Source organism: Urocampus carinirostris, chromosome 4, assembly GCF_059441175.1.
Source record: "Urocampus carinirostris isolate Australia breed hairy pipefish chromosome 4, RoL_Ucar_1.0, whole genome shotgun sequence".
NCBI classification, from domain to species: domain Eukaryota; kingdom Metazoa; phylum Chordata; class Actinopteri; order Syngnathiformes; family Syngnathidae; genus Urocampus; species Urocampus carinirostris.
In genome coordinates, this window is record NC_142352.1 from 29,619,886 (window position 1) to 29,642,582 (window position 22,697).

The following is a 22,697-nucleotide window of genomic DNA, read 5'->3' on the forward strand; positions in this document are numbered from 1 at the left end:
TCATTGCGCAGGTATCCTCTTTTACCTGAGTCTCAGACCACAATCCAGGATCGGACTGTTCAAACATCAGCAGACTCACAAATAAAAGAAGATGGTCATCATCGAATCGATGGACAACCCCAACGAACGACGAACTTATTATGGTGTGTCTTGGGCAAGTACAGCCTGGTGGCGACCATCCCTCTCCAGGTTGTTTTTGGGGAGTATGGCTTTGCTCACCTGCATGAAACAGATAATACTGGTTTATATGGTCACCAGGTGCAGGAGAAGCCTCCTGATCTGACTCAGATACAGGACCTTCCACATCTGGTCGACGTTTTTGTTGGTATCGTTGGAAGCACTACCAGTGAGTTCGTCTGCTGCAGCCTATTGCAGCGCACTTTGACTAAGGCAAAAACTCTTTTTTCCGAAATTTTGAACAGGCGTACTGTTTTGTTCAAATTCACTTTTTAAAATTCACATTGCATCTCTTGCGGCTTTCAAATAATTGTTGAATATGTTACATCTTAGGGCAGTCCAAAGGCTGGGTGGTTAGCGTGGAGCCCCACATTGCGGAGGTCAAGGGCTCAAGTCTAGCTACTGCAGCCTCCCCATGTAGTGTTTGCATGTTCTCCCCGTGCCTGCGTGGGTTTCCTCCAGGCACTCCAGTTTCCTCCCAAATACATGCATGTCAGGTTAATTTGCCAGTTGAAATTTTCTTTAGGTTCAAATGAGCGAGTATGTTGTCTGTGTCTGTGTGCTCTGCAAGTGGCTTAAAACCACTTCAGAGTGTCCCCTGTCCACCGCCCGAAGATAGCAGAAAATTGAGGATGGAAGTTACATCATTTGCTTTTGTGACACATACGTTTTTTGGACAGGTTGTCTTTGCTAGGAGCCCTAAAGTAGTGTTAACTTTTATTACATCAGCCCTTATTATGGTTACATCAGGTATTTTGTCCGTTAAAGTACTTGGGGATTAGGTTAGAATCTCTTAACCACACAGGTTGTAGGGGCACCATTTCCTGTGGTGTGTCTTGGGCAAGTAGACCCTGGTGGCACCCCTCTCTCTCCAGGCCCACAAATGTTTCCACCCAGTTTCAAACTGGGACCTTTCAAGTGTCAGGCGAATGTGCTAACCACTTCACTAAAAAAACACAAAATAATTTTTCATTTCATATATTCTTGTAACTATATGTTGTAAGTGTGCGGTTCACGGATCCCTATACTGTTACAGTCGTAGGGGCACCACTTCCTATGGTGTGTCTTGGGCAAGTACAGCCTGGCTGCATTCATCCTTCTTGTTGTTTGATAAATCTTTTGAAAAAATACAATGTTAGGATATTCGATATGTCGTGAATTCAAAGGAAACAATAAATTAATTGACGAAAACATTTAGATTCAAATACATCGTTTCACAAAAAAAACTCTTCCCTGGAAACGAGCATTTTCTTCGACTCCAATTTGATTAAGAATCATAAAACACGGCGAAACGTTTTTCTGGTAAATCTAGATTGTTAGATCTTTCACTGTTTACTTGTATTGCTATCAGGGGCATTGCTCACCCACTGACACGCCATTCCACCCCAAAGAAAAGTGGTTGTAGTACTGTCGGCAGTCTGCGCAACGCAAATACCATCCCAATAGGATAATCCCATTCGTATAAAATTGTGTTTGTCAGCAGACACTAGCGTGGACTCTCTCGTGTTCTACAGCATACATCAGTCAGCTCAGTCTCTACGCAACACAATCTTACTTCCCTACGTGACTATGATAATGTTGCCGCACATTTTGGAATAACATGAATGAATCTATTTAGAGAGCGTGAAAGATTTTGCTAGCGTTCATTTATTTGAAACGATGGATATATCCAAGTGGTTTGATTAAAAAAACACCAGCCCAGATGATGTTTGTGAAAAAGGAGAAGGAAGAAAAAATTCAGAGCAGGAGGACGGGGTTGCCTCCACTCAAATTAGGTGCCACACGTAACGGAAACGCATACTCCTCTGATGTATTGCTGGGAATAAGTCTATTTTTAGAGAACCGGCTCTTTCGGCTTTGTTCACAAAAAAATACGCTCTTTCAGCTCTCCATATTGTTTTTTGTTTTTTTTGCTCTACTCCACACCACAAGAAATTGTGTGGAACTTTATGCACAAAATGTAATAGAAAGGGAGAAATAAAGCAACAAAAAAAGAAAAGAAAAGAAAAAGAAAAATAGATAAAATAAGAAACAAGCATTTAAAAAAGAAAAACGACAAAAACAAGAAAAAAACAAGCAGTTAAAAGGGATTAAAAATTAAAAATCAAGAAAGAAGAACAGAAGAAAAGACAAGTTTCGGGGGGTCCCTTTGATCAGTATATTACCAATAATAATGTTATATTATGCGCAGAATGGTTTGATTTTTTTGGGAATTGTAATAACATTTATATTTTCACTCTCCAATAGACTATTTAAACGTTCTCATACATGGTAACTTTAAAGTCAAGCAGCTCTGAAAAACACTCGACAAAATGTCAATAAAAAATATTGAGTTTTCAGTGCAACAACAAAAAAACTATGGACTACAAGAATAAACTTTACAATTTTCAAAAAAACCTTAGTGTGACGCATATACCTGAAAAACACTGGAAACATTAAATTAAAACAAAAGACAAAATACAAAACAACGTTAACATTTTGAATGATCAACAAATTTAAAGTCAACAGAGTATAATACATGGGAAAATACATATTGCCCAATCAGGAGAGGGGAAAAAAAGAGCTTGGAACAAAGCTATGGTTTTTAATAATGAAGCCTTTGTAAGCTGTTGCTGGATGTGCTGTGGTTATTTTAACGTGCATCTTTCCGAGCAAAACATTGTGGGGGGGTTAATGATAGTTGTAGAATTTGATATTCCTATAAAGCTACAGAACTAGATTTTCTGTATACCTTTGACGAGTCAAAATGGCAAAAATTGGCTGGCACAGGCTCTACCAATTTGAGAGAAATGTCTGGCAACCGCTGAGTTTGTGTAATTTAACTTTTTGTTTATAAAATAACTGAAAATGTTTTAACACATGAGGTTTACAAAAGCCTTTCAAAAATATGAATTAGAATTTGTGCCCATGCTCTAAAAATTGAACATTTCTAAGGTTGCGTCTGTGACAAACTTGGTTCCCTGCTGCAATAGTTGAAAAAGGACAGCGTGGAGCCATTTTGACGCTTTGCTTCATAAGCGTGGGGAATGTCAGTTCCCCGGAGTTATTATTTCCAAGTTTATCCTTTCTTGTGCAGCTAATGATGCCTTTGCGGTACATTTTCAAACAGTGACTCCAGGTCATCATACCCATACAGCCGTGGTGATGTGGATGAAATGGTGACGTTCGTGCTAGATAATGTCGACTAGCCAATGCGCAAAGGAGAAGAAAGCTGTTGCATTGCCTGACTGTTGACTGCGGCCCCCGTTAGCTGGCTTCCTACTTTGACCAACTCCGCTAACCTTGCTAACAGCACTCATGGTGACGGGTCACCAGCTCCTTCGAGAGGTAGAGAGAGAAAGAGAGAGAGAGAGAGAGAGAGAGAGAGAGAGAGAGAGAGAGAGAGAGAGAGAGAGAGAGAAAAGGGACAAAGAAAAAGTAAGGAGAGAGAAATGGAAAAAGGGGAGAAAAAAGCGAAAGAAAGGGAGAAGGAAATAGAAAGAAAGGGAGAGAGAAAGCAAGAGAAAGAAAGGGAAAGAGAAATAGAAAGAGAAAAAAGGGAGAGGGGGAGAAAGAGAAAGAAACGAATAGAGAAAGAAAGAGAGAAAGAGGCAGAGAGAAAGAAAGGGAGAAAGAAGGGGAAGGAAAAGGAAAGAAAGAGAACAAAAAAGAAAGAAAGAGAACGAAATGGAGAGAGAAAGAAGGAAAGACAAAGAACTTTTTGTGATTAAGGGCTATATAATGTAGGGCGAATTGCTTTAAGTGATATTTGGGTTCAAAATTTTGTTTGCTGATGACCGGATCGCCCATTAGTTGGAACTAACGATCCACCAGCAGAACAGGTTTTTTAAAAAAAAAGCCTTTTTGTCTCTTTAGTGTAATGAAGGAACCAATCCTCACAACATACAGTATTTTAGCTTCAAATTATCGATTTTGCAGTTCATTTATATTGATAAGGATTGAGCAGCAGTAGCTGAGAAGGTACAGCGCTCGTTTTGGGTTTGAAAGATCGCAGTTCGAATCCCAGCTCCTCCGTGTATCATGTGAAAGTGTCCTTGGGTAAGACACTGAACTCCCAATGCCCCCAATAAGCATGTTTCCGCCTTACATGGCTGCACGGCCGCTATTGGGAAATGTGAAGCACATTGTAAAGCGCTTTGGGTAGTCAGTGACTTGAAAAGCGCTATATAAATAATAATAATAATTAATAATTATATGCAGATCATTTCATTTGATTTCATTTCATTTCATCAATCCAAAGGAAAAATATAGACACACAAATCATGCAACATGGTTTGATTCCAAACAAACTACGATTTATTTTCACTGCAAAGAAAATCTAATAAAAACGCAAAGGACATTGTTTACAAGAGAACTCGTGGTTGTAAAGAGAGGAGGGAGTGGGGAAATCCTTTAGCGGCTGAAAGTACTTATCAATAAGCCCGATTTAAAGATAATCAACTAATTTCAATGATCAGGAATTAGTCATGGATGAGTAGTATATTCTTTTGGGATTTAGATGTTTTTAATATGTAATTAAGGCCATTTCTATCAAAAGTTGTGAATTTTTGTAATAATGGCCACTAAAGACAGTGTTTAGGTTGTGTCGCGTGGTGAGTTGTTTAAGTGTAAAACTACATTTGGTTGGTTAGTTGGACCCCTCAACCACTAGGCTTGTAAGGGGACCATTTCTTGTGGTGTGTTTTGGGCGCTCATTCTGTTGTATTCAACCCGTTGACCCGTTCACTGCCAAACATGAACAAGCCCCCACACCGTTTTTTATGAATAAATGTGTTTAGAAAAGATTCCTTGTCATCCATGATTATAATATGTCGGGTAAGTGACTTATGGAGGCGGAATTATAATGCATAATACTGAAAAACAAAGCTAAAAATTTTGAGTTGACATTCTTTTACTGATCCGGCCTTTCTAGGAACCCGGCGTCCTCGATTCGGCCCCAGACCCAAACCGAGTCTGACATCCATGACTTAATACCCAAAAATAGAATATTTAAACATCTCAATTTTGGGGACCAATAAGGAGCCGGTCATACTTGTGATACACAATATAAAAACTGATGTTATTCATATATGTGGATGTACTGTAGCAATCACAAGTTCCTGCAATGTAGTTTAATTTTCATCCTCCAATGTGCTGATTCTAAAAGCCCTGGAAAATGTTGTTTCAACAGCCTTTACCATTGGAAATATGCGACTATTCCACGTTAACACCAAATACAATAAAAGGGAACAGAGGAATGGATAGTTATGCTACCAGAAGGCGAGCAGATGGCTGACACTTATTAATGCATCCTGTTCTTATTTGCTGCCTATGTCATGCATGTATGTTCATGTGTGGGGGTGTCTTGTTCATACATGACGCCTATTACACATCTAACTTTCAGATGTCCTCCATCTTGATCTCATCGCTCTTCCATGATTTGTTGCGGAAAAGTGCCCAACTTGAAGCACCTGGAAGGGCCCTTTTGCATCATGGCGGAACGTCTGTCCTTTCCAGTCCTTTTAGCTTCCCCTCTGGCTTTTCCATATGTTCCATGTAGGGATGCGCCAGATCTAGGGGGATATTTACACTTGGTAACCTAGATAAAGGCACAATGACAATGTGAAAGTCTGATCTGGCGTTTTATTCTGCCTTCAGATTTGCTCTTGAATCGATATCATACCTGTCAACCTGTACGGTTTTGCCGTACAAAGTACGTTTATTATGCATTTAAGACGTGTACGACGTACGAGAAAATCTGTACGGAAAAACGCAAATTTGTCAATGATGGATACCATCCGGTATACACCGACTATCACGAAACGGCAAATCAATCAAGTCAAACGAGTTCGCCGCGGAAGCCTCTATCTCGGTATCGTTTTTTTTTTTGTTGCAAACGAAGCGAGCGGTTTGATGTAGTGAAAGGAATTCCGTCTCTTTTTAGAGAACCGGCTTTTTCGGCTCAACTCATTAAAGAGAGCCGGCTCTCAAACGGCTCACTTGCTTTGATGCATTATATTCCGAATTATTATGTTGCATAAAGATAACGTCTTTATACAATAAGAAAAAAAGGAAGTATAAAGAGAGGAAATGAATAATGACAGGTTTGTGGTTATCCCTTTAATCAGTATATTACCAACAATAATTTAATGCAGAAAAATAATTTATGATTTGAATAAGAAAGTTCCACTTAATTATATCTGCATGTATTTTTTTCCTTCTACAGTGAACGTCCAAGCTACTTAATTTTTGAACTTTTTTCATGTCGAGCAACTCAGGATCTCACAACAAAATGTTAATTAACAATATATATGATGTAACAAAACACATGTACAATATAACATGTTAAACTACATAAATGAAAAAAAAACTATGGTGTAAGATTTTTTTGTATTTTGTAAGGGAAAATACGACAGTTTGTAAGGGCATGGAGCCCTGGAGCTTGACAGGTATGCAATATCGAAAGTAGCGTGCACTTCGAAAGTAGTATGCACTTTTCAGTTCAAAACAAGTGTTGGACGCATTACTGAAGAACAGTAATTAGTTATAGTTATATAGTTACTTCATTTAAAAAGTAATTTGGTTACCCTTTACCAAAAAGTACTCTCAAAGTAACTACCGTTTACAGTATGTACTCGCATCTGAGCCGACCCCTTAAAGCTGCTTTAAAATGGCCACATAATAAAATAAATAAAAGAATATGTGTTCATCCACCTATGGAAGCAGTGACCCATTTGTATTTTTTGGGTTGTACAATCTTGAGAGATGGCAAAAAAACACTTAGCTGAGACACTCTGTATCCATTTTGTCTCTGGCCAACAAAGCACTTCCATTTCTGGCTACTGTCCAAGATGTTTTCTATTTTCTCCAACAAATATATGAAAAGACAAATGAAAAGACTAAAACTCAGCACACATTTACCGTAAATTCTGCGTTTACTTTTGCCCCATTTATTTCCTGTGGGTCCTGTATAAAGCATGCCCCCTCCCACGCACTGCCAACCAGTGACTACTAGAGACACACATTCATAGATGCGCTTATGAGCTTACCCCGATTTGAGCGTTTTATTTTATAGTTCTAAATTCGGTATGAAGAATATCTGTGAGGAGAAATTCAGCACCCTCTTACTCTGTATTCTAGACGGCACTGCCATGACTGTATTCAGTTCTATTTTGAAGGCAAATATAAACATGCCCACCTTCAGAGAATGATTCAGGCGGATCGAGGATTCAATGTGAATCGTGAATGATACAGGACAATTTCGACACTCAGAGGACACTGTAATTTGTGATCTGCTTTAATAAGGAGTGGAATAACACAGTAACGTAGTATCTGCAGTTGGGTTAGAAAATTGTATTAATACAATGTTACAGTACTCATTACCGAGAGAAGTAATTGAGTCCTATGAAAGCTTTCTTTTGTAACACATTAGTCCCAACATTTTACAACATTGTGAAGGTTGTAGAGGCCGAGAGTATTGTGCTTTGGTATAACATTAGAATTGTTCATGCAAGATGAATACATACGGTATACTGCATTATGCATCACATCAAATACAGTATGTTCATGGTTCATTGATCCCTTAACCAGCTGGGTTCGTCTGCGCACCACTTCTTGTGGTGTGCCTTAGTTTTGCTCCTCTACATAAAACAAATAGCATTAGTTTTCATGGATACCAGTAGCAGGAGAGGCCTCCTGATTTGAGTCAGATACGGCACCTTCATCATCCAGTTAAAACGTCCTCCTGCCCTTCACAGATGAGCGTTTTCGTCAATTACGAAGAGAAAAAAAGTTTGTTCCTGCCTTGAAAATTTGATTGGACCTGTTTTCTTCTCATTCGCATTCTACGATATGCATTGCATCGCTGGTGGCTTTCATAATTTTGGTTGAAAAAACAAACATATCCTGTAAGGGATTTTGAGTTTCATACATTTTAGTATCTGTAGTCGAATCATTTATTTATTTTGACTGTTTGACCCCATTTTTATGTATGGATTTTATTTATGTATATTTGTTTTAGGACATACGCATTCATTAATGAGCATTAACTGTTTTATACAGCAGTTTAAGCTGCAAATGGTTGTCCTAAAACTGCTATGCAACTAAGTATATTGCATCAATAATGTTGGGAGTGTGCCCGTTGTTGCATCCGTCCATCGTCTGCACTGCTTATCCTCAGTAGCGTTGAGGGGGTGCTGGAGCCCATCCCAGCCATCCTCGGGCAGTGGGTAGGGGACACCCTGAACTGCTTGCCAGCCAGTCACAGGGCACACAGAGACAAACAACTCACCCGCTCATGCACACCTAGGGCAACTTGAACCGGCCGATTAACCTAAAATGCATGTTTTTGGAATGTGGGTGGAAACGGACTGCCTGGAGAAAACCCATGCAGGCACAGGGTGAACATGCAAACTCCACATAGGGAGTTTGCAGTAGATGGACTTGAACCCTGAACCACCCAGCTGCCGTGCCGCCCCTGTTGTTCTATGTGTAAGTAATTCAAACCTGCCCTTAGAGAAGACAGGTCACCAACTTGACCAGATGCAGCGGACTGCTGAATTTAAACCGTCAAAGGTGAATGACTTCAAGGATCTACTCTGTTCATTTTTAATGAACTTAAAATTAAGATTTTTTTTTTCACTCAATTCAAAACTCAATGACCAAAACTTAAATGTCACCCCGACACACTCTCTTTTACCTGTTGCTCTCTGGTAGGCGCCACTGGTCCCTTAAAACAACAGGTTCCCAGGGCCATCATCACCCTAAACAAGCACGCAGTGAAAAATATATTATTCCAAGTTGCATTGAAAAATGGCTACTCATATTTGATTTATCGACTCATGTTATTGCGCTACTTTTCATTACATTATTTTTACGATGCACTATTCCTCACAACTTGGGCCAGTCTCCAAGCACTCACGGTTCACAGATCCCTTAACCACCTTGTTTGGCGGTGCCCATCCCACTCCTGGCCATTTTTGGGGGTTGGGAGAATTACCTTTAAAATGTAATCTATTACAGTTACTCATTACATGATAAAAAATGTAATCAGTATCGTAATCCAAATACTATAATATTGCAATAATGTAATTTGATTGCTTTCAATTTAGTTTTGGATGACTCCGATACCAAATATGCTAATAAATGATCAAATAATGATAATATAAATGCAATTACTGTATTTTCACACCCACAGGGCGCACTGTGTTAAAAGGCGCACTCTCCGTAGCTGGTTCTGTTTATCAATTGCCTGATACGGCGAACCGGGTCATTGGGCGCGAGTGCCACGCGACTAACTTTCAACCGGAGTTCGTTTTTCGGCTTCCTCCAATTTGCAAACCTTCGATTAATCCATCCATCCATCCTTGTGTGGGTCCAGCATTTTTAAGGACAGTATCGTTTAGCGCTTGCTCATTACGTTGTTACCACTGACAATAAAGACAATTGTCATTTTAAGCTTGTAAATAAACTTGAACTGAGGGCAGCACGGCGGCGCAGTGGTGAGCGCGTGTGCGGCACAGTTCTAAGGTCTTGGGAACCTCCTGTGTGGGTTCAAATCCAGCTACCAGCGTACCTGTGCGGAGTTTGTATGTTCTCCCCGTGCTTGCGTGGGTTTCCTCCGGGCACATTCCAAAGACATGCATTTCAGGTGGATTGGCCGGTCCAAATTGTCCCTAGGTGTGAATGAGCGGGCGAGTTGTCTGTCCGTGTGTGCCCTGTGATTGGCTGGCAACCAGTTCAGGGTGTCCCCTGCCCACTGCCCGATGATTGCTGGGATGGGCTCCAGAACCCCCTGCGACCCTACTGAGGATAAGCGCTGCAGCTAATGAGATGAGATGAGATGAATAAACTAGAACTTGACACACTTGAGGTTGCCCTCAACACCTTAGCTGATAAATGCTCAATAAAGCCCTCTAGTGCCCTACTTTCGCATTTTAAAGGCTTGCGATTCAACTCCAATTCCTGGCTTTTGTCCGTGTAATTGTGCTATTTTCCCCGTGCCTGAGCGGATTTTTTTCCCGTAACTCCAGTTTCAGGCATGGAAATCTGTCACATTTTGGAGAACTTCACCGTTTTGACGTCAGGCGGGTGACCTACGTGAATTGTATAGATCTGAAGAGAAAATTTGGAGGTAGGGAGAAGGATATTTTGAGATTTCCCAAAGTAAATCAGGCGTTTGATTTGTGTACTGTAGTTGTATTTATTTGTGTGTAACGCGCAGACTTTTATCTCATTATCACACTACTTTGATTCACAGTACCAGGAATGCAAAAAGCACGACATGGGGAACAACTCTTTGGTGTATCTGAATCTGAAGAGAAACAGACTTTGAGAGACAAGAAATAAATGCATTGCAAATTTTATGCTCATAGTTGTCAATTAATTTCCGCATGCATCGTATTCTCCAACGTTTATTACTTACAATGCTTAGTTTGAGCTAAAAAAGAAATTAAAAGAAAATAAGTGTGTGTGTGTGTTCTACTTTAATAAATACAGAATTTCCCCAGACCTTTCTCTGAGCCCTTCACAGACTGAGACTTAATGACACACGGGTCCGCTCTGTCAGTTTGTCAGTGGTAGTCATTTAGGTTGACATTGGATCATTCAGAAGTCATTCGGAAACATCTGTAGTGAGTATGCTGAGCTGTGAACAGGGGGACAATATTTTTGCAACACCTAATTTTCATTTGTTTTCCCTGTAAATATAGTATAAAATGTTGAAAAAAAATGGTTCCACTTAATGATTGTCAAGTATGTTCTTTTTACTTTTAAGTTTGAAGACTGATATGTGGCAATGTGACAAAAAAAGGTTCTAGGGGTCCAATACTTTTGCTAAGCACTGTTACATGGGTCACCAAAACCGAAATTTTGAAAGGGCCATAAGAAACAACAAATAAGTCTGGAGCCGCCAAAAATTAAAATGATAAAAGCCTACTTTTTAATGTAAAGCAAACATGAATCATACATGAAGTTAGTCATTCCATCTTTAATACATGGATTAAAGAAAAATATTACACAAAAAAATCTATTTATTTATCCCTCCCCCACCAGTTTTAATTTTCAAACATTTCTGAAAAATCTCTAGGGAGCCACTAAGGGCAGTACTAAAGCGCTAGATGCAGCTCTAGAGCCGCAGGTTGCCAACCCAAGCCATATACTCTGCGACTGGCTGGAAACATGTGTCATTTGTCTTGAATGGAGACGGCTCCTCATTGGTGGGAAGCCGGCTCCTTTCTAGACGCTTCTTTTTTTTTTTCTCTTGCTGCAGAATTTATATTTTGTGTGTTTCTCCGGGATCCCGTTTTTGACTTTAGATTTGTGAGTGTTAAATTTGAGCGTTAAAAAGCTATGTTGAGAGCATCTGGCTAACTGCAAGCTAACATTGGGGATTGCCGGTTGAGCCAGGTCTCTCCATTGACTAAGACACAACCGTCCCAAATGTCTCGGTTTCTCACGGGTTGTGCCACCAGGTCATCTATTTCATTGGTAATGGATTTGCCGTTGGTGAGATACAAGCTTGGCAGGTTTGGCTTGAGAAAATTGTTAGCTTAGATGTAGCAGTTGGCCGGACCTGTAGCCTAGTCACACTCCGGACCCGATAACAATCCACGAAGCACCCGCTAATCATTAAGATTGTTTGCGCTCTTCTGACTTTCCTCAGAGTCCAATTTAGTTGGTGAATTTCTTTTCAGTATAACGAAGCTAGCTGTCACCGTTTGTTTTGGATGGACGCATTGATTAGTGCGCCCGCCCTGCTCTTTGACACCACACAACAGCCTTCACGCACACAGAGTCACGCCCACCCAACATACAAAGCCCTTCCTATCCTGCCCCCATGATAGCATTTGCTGTGTGTTGTCCTCAAAACACACTGCACAATACGTTGATATCAATTACAATAAAGACAATTACATTCAATTCAGAATCCGCAAAGCATTGAACCAGGGATAACCGAAGTACCAAGGTGTCTCTGTATTTCCTACTGAAATGCATCCAAGGTAATCTCTCATTTCTCTTCCCCTTCCACAGGCCCACCCCAGACGACTCAGGATCGCGTAGCAACAAGAACACCGCTACCCTCACCTCCACACCTCCGGGCAGCCTCCCTTCACAGACTTACCCCTGCAGTCCCCCAGACTCGGCTTCCTCCCTCACCCCCTGCTCTTCGCTGCCGCCTTCGGCATCCCCCACCCTCACCGACATCTTCGGCTTGCCCACCCCGCCCATGGGCAGCGGCGGTTACAGCCTCAGCTCGTCTTGCGGCGGCAGCGGTAGCTCCCGCTCGCCATCACCGCTGACTCTCATGCAAGCGGTCGCGGCTTCGGGCAAGCCCTTCGCCTCCAAGCCCGTGGAGCTGTGGAGCAAATACGATGTGGCCGACTGGCTTGAAAGCCTCCACCTGGGCGAGCACAGAGACGCTTTCCTGGACAACGAGATCGAGGGCGCTCACCTGACCTCCTTGCAAAAAGAGGACCTGATAGACCTCGGTGTCACCAGGGTGGGCCACCGCATGAACATCGAGAGGGCCCTCAAGCTGCTGCAGGACAGATAAGCCCGGCGGACAGCGGACGGAGTTCCCACAAATGGAATGTGCTCTCCAGTCAATGGAAGCTTTTGTTCAATTGATGCTGCCTCGTGAATGGGTTGTTTTGTCCTCTCTCATCCTCACTTGACAACACCAGATCAGTATGCCTCCTACCTGGCACAAAGGGATAGAGCAGTGGTCGGCAACCACCGGGCCGCAGACCGGAACCGGACTGTAGGTCGTTTGCCACTGGGTCACTCAAAACCGTGTGTGCACGCAATGTTTTCCTTCCTAATTAAACCTCAAAATTTGCGAGGTTTTGGCATTTGAGCGATGGTCATAAGATACATGGTGCTCCAAAAGTCACACACACATTTTGACAGTGAACATCTCATAAACTATTAGGAATATAAAAACACTTCTGGTAAATCCAGAAAGCTTGTAATCTAGATTTTTACATGGAATGTTCAAAAATGTTCAATGTGAGCAGTGTTGGTCACAGGACACACATCAAGCCCATAGTAGAATTATTCCCAAGTGTATTCCAGCATTGCATTGTCGAGGGTTGCAACAGGTTCTATTATTCTGGCCTTCAACGCATCCATGTCTCTTGTGGGCGCATCGATTAAACCTTTCAAAAATCTCTACAAAAATAAATCGCTTGGTGTGAGATCTGGAGATCCGGTCGCCCAGGACATGAGATTGGGATCATTCTCTCCCAACCGTCCAATCCATCTGTCTGGCAGTGTTGTGTTGAGAAACTGTCTAACCCTGAGGCTTCAGTGTGGCAGTGCCCCATCCTGTTGGAAAATGAAGTAACTAGACTCTTTCTAACTCAATTTATCCTTTGATCAGTTTTCCAGCATGTCAAGCTACGTCACCATTGACTGTCCCTCTTTCACAGAAGAATGGTCCCTAGACAGTTTTCTTTCAACATAGGACAAAACATTAAAGCATGAATATTAGAAGCTGTTGCAGCCATTAAAAATGCAATGCCGGGATGAGTTTGGCAAGAATTTGTCTAACGGCTTGATGCGTGTCACGTGAGATTACAAGCTTTGTGAATTTACCAGATTTGATTTTATAACCATAATAGTATTCAATGTCAAAATATTCCAAATACTTTTGGAACACCCTGTACTGTACTGGCAACCACATTTACATTGGATGCTACGGGACTAATTAGAATTGCAGCAGTGAAAGCTGCGTTGTTGGCATCATAATATTTCACATCATCACACTATTTTTACTCAATTTGACTTTTTTTTTCATCATGAAGGAGCATGTAATTTCTCATTTGGTATACAATGTTGTTTTAACTGAACTCATTCTCATTTTGAAAAACGTGGCACCGTGATAGAGCATTATGGGCATGATTTCAGCCCGATAAAATGCTATCTTGATCCCTAGTGGTCCAGTGATAACACAGATTTATTATAATAATTAATATTGTGGTTATTGTTAATTATTGCTAATGTTTTGAGTGGGCCGGGCTATGAAAATATTGTCAGACATTAAACCGGTCCGTGGTACTGAAAAGGTTGCCGATCACTGGGATAGAGGACACTGCTGGTGCTGGGTGAAACCAAGAGAGTAAAAACAGGGTCCAGGCAAAATAGGGGACAGCTTGTGATCCAGTGAGTTTGTTCATTTCACATCAGCTCGTCCGACTGCAGCTTTGGACTTTATACAGACCTGCTCCATGTGGCCCGTGTGTGGCTGCATGAACACCAGCAGAGCTGCACTTTTTTTTTCTCTTTTCCTGTATGATCCTTTTCTATCTTTGCTAGAGAATAATATGAAAATATTTCTTCACTATGAGTTACATGGTCAGGGTGCATCTAGGGTGGTCGAGAAACACGTTTGATTTGCACCTGTTTTTTGTTTTTTGTCTTAGCTCACATTGAAATGGTATCAAGTGCCCACAAGAAGGACACAGTCTCACACACACAGATTGTCTGCGCACAAAAATGTGCATAAAACATCACAGTCTTCACAGACAAGCACACGTAAAGCTTAGAACACACGCTGTCACTGCAATGGCCTTCTCTGGGATCGAACCGGAGCTCAGAGCCAGCCTCCTTATTACCTTCAAACAACCTCCGGGATGGCACAGAGTGTTCAAGAAAGCTTTACATAGTGGAGCAGTTCACCAGGGTGAATTTACATCAACTTGCCAGTGTGTCTACGTATTTGCGTGTGTCTTACCTTCCCGAAAAGTAGCCAGCGCTTCTATTCCAACGAGATCCTTCTACGGAGCAGCACTGTGAATCCCCCCCGACTCAAAATTTAAGTTTATTAGAGGAGATATCTTCATGGAGCAGAAGGATAAATCAGCTAAAGGCTAGAGAAGGAGATGCACATCAAAGGACAGTGAAATCCAAAAGCATATTTGCAGGAAAAGAAAGACTACAGTAGGTAAAGCTGTTAATTTAATGCTATGTTTTGAACACTCTGATTTAAATACAGTGTGGCTTATCCTTTTTTTTTTTTCCCAAAGGAAAACAGCGAGCTGCTCTTTTTAATGCATGTGCTCTAAAAACCAAATCTTGACATTATTTTATCCAAAATTTATAACGTACTCACGATATTTCAACTTGTTTACCCACAAATCAAGTACAAATTGAGCAGCAGTGGAAGTTATCCATCAAAAACTCTATACTTCTCTTTCCATATCATTGGCGTCAATGCCAGTTCGCAATAGATTACTTTAACCCCTCGAGGAACAACAAGAAGCTAATTCAATTTGGTCCGCTACTGCTGGAACCAATTACAACAACACAAAAAGTCTGTGTTGGAATCTGGCACTATTCTCCACAGAATGGTTGCCCTGGCGCTGTCGTTTTTAAATATAAGGCTCATATTCTATGCGACACAGGCCTCCTTCATATATTTTTTTTCAGCACAGCATTAAATATGTGCTTGTTTTTGTAATCGCCATTTTGAAAAGTCACATGATCGGAGAGCACGTGATGTAAACTCACTACAGAAAACAGAAAAATGACGCGGCTGAAAACAGCATAAGGTGTTCCGTTGGTGTTCTGCAGCCAAAGGCGTCAACACCAAATTCCCCATGCAGTTGTGTTAGGTGTGCGCCAGGCTTAAAATGAGAGAAATGGGCGTAAATTAGTTCTGGGAAAATCTGGTGTGGCTTCTACAAAGACAAAATTGATTTTCGTTCCTAAATTTGAGCGTGTAGCTTTTAATCAGGTGCGCTCTGTAGTCCACAATTCACAGTATTTCAATAATCAGGGTGGTTTTTTTTCGCGCTTTTATGATAATTCAAGTTCAAAATAATCAGTATTTGAATATTTATGCAGTGATGGGTGAGTATCAATACCAGGTATCTGTATTGATGCCAATAACAGACCCTTTCGATGTATTAGTATCAACAACGGAAGTTTAAATCACTGGATCTCAACTGGTTTGACTTCAGTACCCACCATTTCAGCCCTAACGACAAATCAAGAAATTAAATCCACTTCTCAAAGGTATCAAATCAAAGGAATGTGCAGTGAAGACTAGAGATAATAAAATATGTTCGCATTTTTTAAAAATAAAAACTAAAAAATTTGATCAGCCTAACCAAAACTACTTCAAGTATCGTACGGTAAGCCTACATTGCATATAACCAACCCCCTTAAACTGCTTTAAAATAGTCACAGACTGAAACAAATTGGAACTATTAAGAAAGCATGTACCTAAACATCAATATGTTTTTAGTTATGTAGTTAATAAAGAATAATGTACTTGTAAAAAGCTAAAAAAATATAACATATCTAGACCATTTACCACTCATTCACCATTTTTCACAAACGTTTCCTTCTATGACTCAATCATTGTTGTCACTGCTTTCTACTTTCCCTCCCTCTTATCACTAACTTTCTTGGGACTCATTATTAGGGACAGAAAGAGGAAATAAAGCCAACAAAATCACAATAAAATGAGATGTGGTCCCTCTTAGATGTGCAGATTGACTGAACAGGAAGAAGAAATGGATCAGGGCTTTATCCCCATTTAATGTTAAGGAGTGTAATCACCCCTCTGTTTTTTCACCTTCTTAACATTATTTTGCGAGGCAAAGACCCGCGGAGCCACTAAAATGGGTTTGCGACCCTCTTTTGGGTGCAGATCGACCAATTGAGAAGCACTGCTCTAGACACAAATATTCTCGTGCAGAGGTCTCAAACTAAATTTGCTTGGGACCACCAGAGCTAGGGCCTGGTTAAAGTTGGACCAAATCAGGTTTTCTACAAAAACAAGCGCTTATGAAAACATTCCCCTGTTCTCAAACATGTTTTCTTTTAAATTTCCCACACAAAACAAGTTTAAAGGGACAATGTGTATTAGTTGATCACTACAAGTCGCTGTATTTTGTGGTGACGGAGACTCAAAGGGACCACCAAAATGCACTATATCTCTGTTTAGTTTTTGCCCAGCTTTTTACAAGGTTCTTGATTTTTGGGGTAACCCTTAGCAGCAAGATGGCAAAGAATCATCTCAGCTCCTTTCAGGTGAGCCTCATCTTACGTAAAATAAATACAAATGTCTTAACCTACGGGTATTTTAGAAAATGCATGTTTATATGATAGTTCATGTATTTTTTGTTATCGTTCATATGAATTGTTTTTAAATAATTGGAGTTTTTATCAGTTGGAGGCGCTAAATGATACACAATGTCCTTAGGTTTTTCCTCTGTTTTACCGATCCTATCAGCTGCACAGAAGATTTGAATTTATCATTCAGCCAACTGATTTAGCCTAGCATCACATAGTTCCACCTTCTGGTATAAGCTTTCTATTTCCAGGGTACTTGAAATAATGCCACTCTTTTCTTCTCCGTTGCCATGGTAAATCGCCAAATCTGAGATCTATCATTTTTAAAGGGCCGGTAAGCCAACGACTCAAATGTAGGGTCCTGGGACCAAAAAAATCAGTGTTTTCCATCTCCGAGTGACGCGGCTCAGAAGTCAGTGCTAGATTTAGTGTTTGTTGAACCTCCTTTAGAAATGGACCCTGGAGTATAATTCAACTTTTTCTCCCTATTTACACAAAATGACTCCATAAATTGAGCATCTTCATCGTGAGATATCGAATTGGTCGTAACAAACACCTGCCAAGCCTTAAATGATGTACCTGCAAATGATGCTGCGATAGAATGGGAAGAAAAAAAGCAAAATAATCATAGGTAAGCTATTACTTAATGTTTCCCTATTGTGATAAACACAAATATTCCTCGTTCTGTTGTTGAACTTTCACAAAGTACTTCCCCATCTCGGCATCAGGGTTTTTATGCTCAACAACTTTTAGCGCACAACACACTTGAAAAAGAAGTTGACACGGATGTCTTTTTCCCTGCTCGGATACAATAAAAGGATAAACAGTGATACCTCTACATAAGAGCTGATCGGGATTCGAGAAAATCAAGATACGAGATGTCTTTCGAAAAAATATCTTGCCCGACATACGAGAGAAAATCTAAGTAAGCAGAATTATGCCAACACCTTAGTTGCTTTAAAGTAATTACATTATTATCCTATTTATCTCATTATTTGTATTTTTATGTACAATTTCTATTTGATTGTGCTTAGAGTGATCAGAAAGATACAGCTATTTAGCGTTAGCTTGTATACCTTTGGGAGGTTTGGAGCAGTTTACCGTAAATTCCTGACTACAACGGGCACTCTTTTGTTACATTTTCATGGCTGCACGTTGCTCTTTTCCATAATTCATGCACCCTACATACAAGACACCGCAGTAATGTCTAATATTTATGATTCCCTTCGCGAAAAATTGGTAAATTTCTGCCAATAATAATTATATACATTAATCCCTTGCTGCATCATGCTTTAGAAACTTTAGAAACACGGATTTTCATAATATGTATTGTATTATACATTCTGATTCGCTAAACAGGGGAAGATGCTTTCTATCGCCAACAAAGTTGGACCACTCCGCCCGCTAACCTTGCTCAGGAGCCCCATGCAGGTCTTTGACGCTCCCTAATGGCTCCGAGGGGAACTTTGAAAAGATTTGATAATGGAAAAATATATGATTTTGTAGGACAGAACCAGAAGGTAAATCCAGTTTTCCATAATGGCCACATGATGGCGACAAAGTATCATGTAAGGTATAGTGGATCGTGTCCTTAATCCTTAGTTGTGCATTAAAATGGCAATGTTATTTTTGAAATTATAATTTGACTGTACAAACTTTATTCATATGAAATTAACATTTATACAGTACAGTACTTTTATTTGTTAAACAAAAACATGAGGCTGTAAATTGGGTTTGTTCTTGAGTAATGTATAAATAAATAAATTAACAAATAATTGAATACAGGTTTCTTCTCGCAGGTTTTGACTATCATGGGACATTTTTGAAACGCAACTGTAATACATAACAGTTGGGAAAAAATGGGAGAATTGACAGTACTTTGTTCAATATTTACAACGTCCTCACGATATTTCAACTTTTTCAACCACAGATCAAGCCCTAAAATGTAAACATCCAAATTGAAGAGCAGTGCAAGTTATCTGTCAAAAGCGCTACGCTTCTCTTTTCGGCATCAATGTCAGGTCGCTTAAGTTTCCTTTATTTGTCGAGGAATGATAACAAGCTAATTAAATTTGGTCCATTACCACGGCAACAGCCACTGACAAAAATAAATAAAAGCTAACTTCTCACGTCTGTCTTGTAATCTGACACAATTAATAATAATAATAATACATTGTATTTTGAAGTGCCTTTCAGGACACCCAAGGCTGCTGTACATATGAGTAGGACACAACAATACAGTGGGACATCGCTACTTCTTGGTTCCACGTTCGCGGGTTCAGAACTTCGCAGGTCCCAAAAATAATAATAATAAAAAAACGGGGTTTTTTTTAAGCATTTTTGAGGGGGTGTCGCTACTTTGTGGATTTTCACTTTTCCCGGGTGGTTTTGGTCCCCATTAACCGTGATAACCGAGGGATTACTGTAATCAAAGAGTAAAAACAAGAGTAAAACAAGCAAGTAATGAATAGCCAATAAAACACATTATAGTTAAAAGGGGCGGTGTGTGAGGCATATGGTCAAGAATAGGCGCGTCTAAAGAAGCGAGTTTTGAGTACGGATTTGAAGGTGGACAGGGTCGCAGAATTTCGGAAGTCAGGCGGCAATGAGTTCCAGAGCTGGGGGCAGAGCGGCTGAAAGCTCCGCTCCCCGTGGAGCTGAGGCGGGCAGGGGGTATAGTGAGACGGAGGGAGAAAGATGATCTGAGGGTGCGGGATGGCGTGGCAATGTGAAGGAGGTCAGAGAGGTAGGGATTCAAAACCATTTACCTCTCATACACCATTTTTGTATTTCACAATTGTTTTCTTCTATGACTTAATCGTTGTTGTCACTACTTTCTACTTTCCCTTCCCATTATCACTAACTTTCTTGTCTAGAAATATTGGGATCACATTTCAGCCCTAACTCGTGTTTTCGTGTCTTCGTAATTGCCACTTTGAATTTTCATGCGACCCGGAAACACGTGACATAAACAACTTAGGAAGGGTAGGCAGGAATCTCAGAACACCTGGGTTCTTCAGCGTGGGGCGGGGCTTTAATGTCAGTTTATTATCATCTTATTTATCCAATAACTGTATGTTTATGTTCAATTACGATTTGAATGTATTTTTACTGATCAGGACTTCCCGTTTCATAGCTAATTAGGATGAGCTTGTCTGCTTTTTGGGAAACCGGGAACGGATTCATTGCTTTACTGTGACTGAAAATTCCTTCGGTATACGAGCAATTCCAGATACGAGCACAAATTCATCTCATATGAAGAGGTATCACTGTACAGTATTATAAGAGGATCATTTTTTTATTACGACAAAACTGCTCCGGTTGACTGGCAGTGTGCGGTACAGTGTTGACACGTGTATATACGAGTGTTATAAGTAGAGTGAACGTGTATTATGGAGTATTTTCTAGACTTATTTAGCTTATTGAAGGGTTCCTCTCTGAGCTGATGGCCAAAGCGGCACCCTTTCATCGGGTCACTTTGATGCTGTATTCCGTCAAGAGTGTACCCCCAATGTGATGTGACACCGGTGTCCGCAAAGAGATATTGACAAAGGATTCCCAGAGAGTCAACTTTGGTTTTGTGGCGCTCTGCCATTTGGTGTGTTCTGTGAACACGAGCGGCAGGAAGCCGGTGCGGGACAATGCTGCTACAAAGCCGCAACTTACAGTATTTTCAAACATCAGTAGGGGTTGATGAGCACAGTATTTTTAAAGCTTTGTATAGAGTTCTATGAAATTTTATAGAGATTATCTTCAGAAAATATGGCGGGCACAGGCGCGTGCCAAATACAGAAATATGTAATAGGTACAACCGTGAATATTATCATTAGGTTTCTGAGTTTTGTAAGAAGCAATATTTATTCTGAATGAATTTCCTTTGTTGTGTTCGATTTTTTTCCCCATTTGAAAAAGACGTTTCACATTATTCTTACGTGTCTGTAATTGAATTAACTGTTGCCTAAGTGCAGTCTACTAATGTGGTAGATTTCACCAAAACCAGGTATTTTCTGACCGCCACTTGCCTATCTTTCATTCTTTCTAAGATCCCTGACTTGAGAGTGCTACTTGTGTTGAAAAATAGATATAAATATGTACATTTTAAATATTTGTCTGCAGGCCACCTTAGTAAAAGAAAATGTACTCTGACATAAATACACCCATAAAAATTGTTGTGTCTGTTGTATGCTCTCAACAGCAGGGTTCGTACAGGTGCTTGAAATCCTTGAAAATGCTTGAATTTGAATGTTTTCAAGGATTTAATTTTGGGTGACGTGCTTGTATGCGCTGAAAATGTTTCTCAACACGTCTGCTAAAAAATGACGCTGACACTGCTCTCTAGTTGCTTCGGTTTGCCATCGCATTTCCTCTCTCCTATTGATTAATGGCAACTGGCATTCGTTTGTAAAGCAGTGTCCTGTGAAGTGTCATCGCCCCCTATGGGTCACGCCCAAGCGGACAGGTGCATACTACACCTAAACCATGCACTATGAGATGTGAATTAGTGCAAGTGGTAAATTGTAATGAGAAGAACTTCCAGCAACTGAAAATGTAAGCTACATATTACTGTCTTTTTTACCCAACACCTATGTGGGAAGAGATTTGTCTCAAAAATATTTACACGGGTATTGCTCGGATCCACAAATATATTTCAGATTTATTTAATATATGAAAATCATATGTCTTTATAAATGCACACGCGAGTTTAAAAGCGGCGTATGTAAATCACAGATATATTTGTGGATCAGCAACATACATAATTCAGACCGGATTACTTCTTTTAATGGTACTGAAGAAATTGAAAATTTGGCATTGAAAGACCTTAACAAGTGCTTAAATTTGGTCATGGAAAAGGTGTACGAACCCTGCAACAGGTCACAAGCATTGTTCTGTGTGAAAACGTAGAGCTGAATAGATGTAGTAAGAAACTTCTAAGAGTGTCACCAGCCAAATGTGGCTCACTGAACCCACATTCACTTCGCCCTTTTAACGATACTCCCAATATTCTTATTGTTCAACATATTCTTATTTTGGTTTCAAGCTTAGCTTTCATTCTTTAAGTCTTTTTATAGACTAAGCTGTTTTCAGTAATTTGTGACAAAACTTGTGTTTGTTTTATATGTTGCTGTAATTTTGTGCTTAGAAAATCATCGTAGAATTACTGAAATTAATAGATTACTTAATTTATTTGAATTGCACTCTTCAATTACCCTCCCCTCCTAAAATTCCTCAATAATTCTTGTATGGCAACCAAAAGTCACTAAGAAATAAATATAACATTGCACTACTGTTGCTGTTTTCTCACTTGCTTGTTATGTTTTTTTTTATAAGTGGCGTGATCACTGGCAACTACAGAAATAGTGTACTAGGGTGACCAGTTGGGGACATTTAAAATCTTGAGGTGGCAAAAACAAAGGCTATGTGTACACTGCAGAGCTTAATGCTCACTTTTGAATTTTTGG

General features: G+C 40.2%; 1 protein-coding gene across 1 annotated transcript in view; it reads left to right on the top strand.

Moving 5' to 3' along the window:
* The window catches only part of LOC148367249 (SH3 and multiple ankyrin repeat domains protein 2-like), a 130,452-nt gene extending 107,933 nt beyond the window's left edge, over positions 1-22,519 (top strand). The window contains exon 14 of the mRNA XM_088334080.1: positions 12,187-22,519. Coding sequence (XP_088190206.1) covers positions 12,187-12,709 — 523 coding nt within the window. The 3' untranslated portion in view covers positions 12,710-22,519. The remainder of the gene's footprint in view (positions 1-12,186) is intronic.
* Positions 22,520-22,697: the final 178 nt, after the last annotated feature.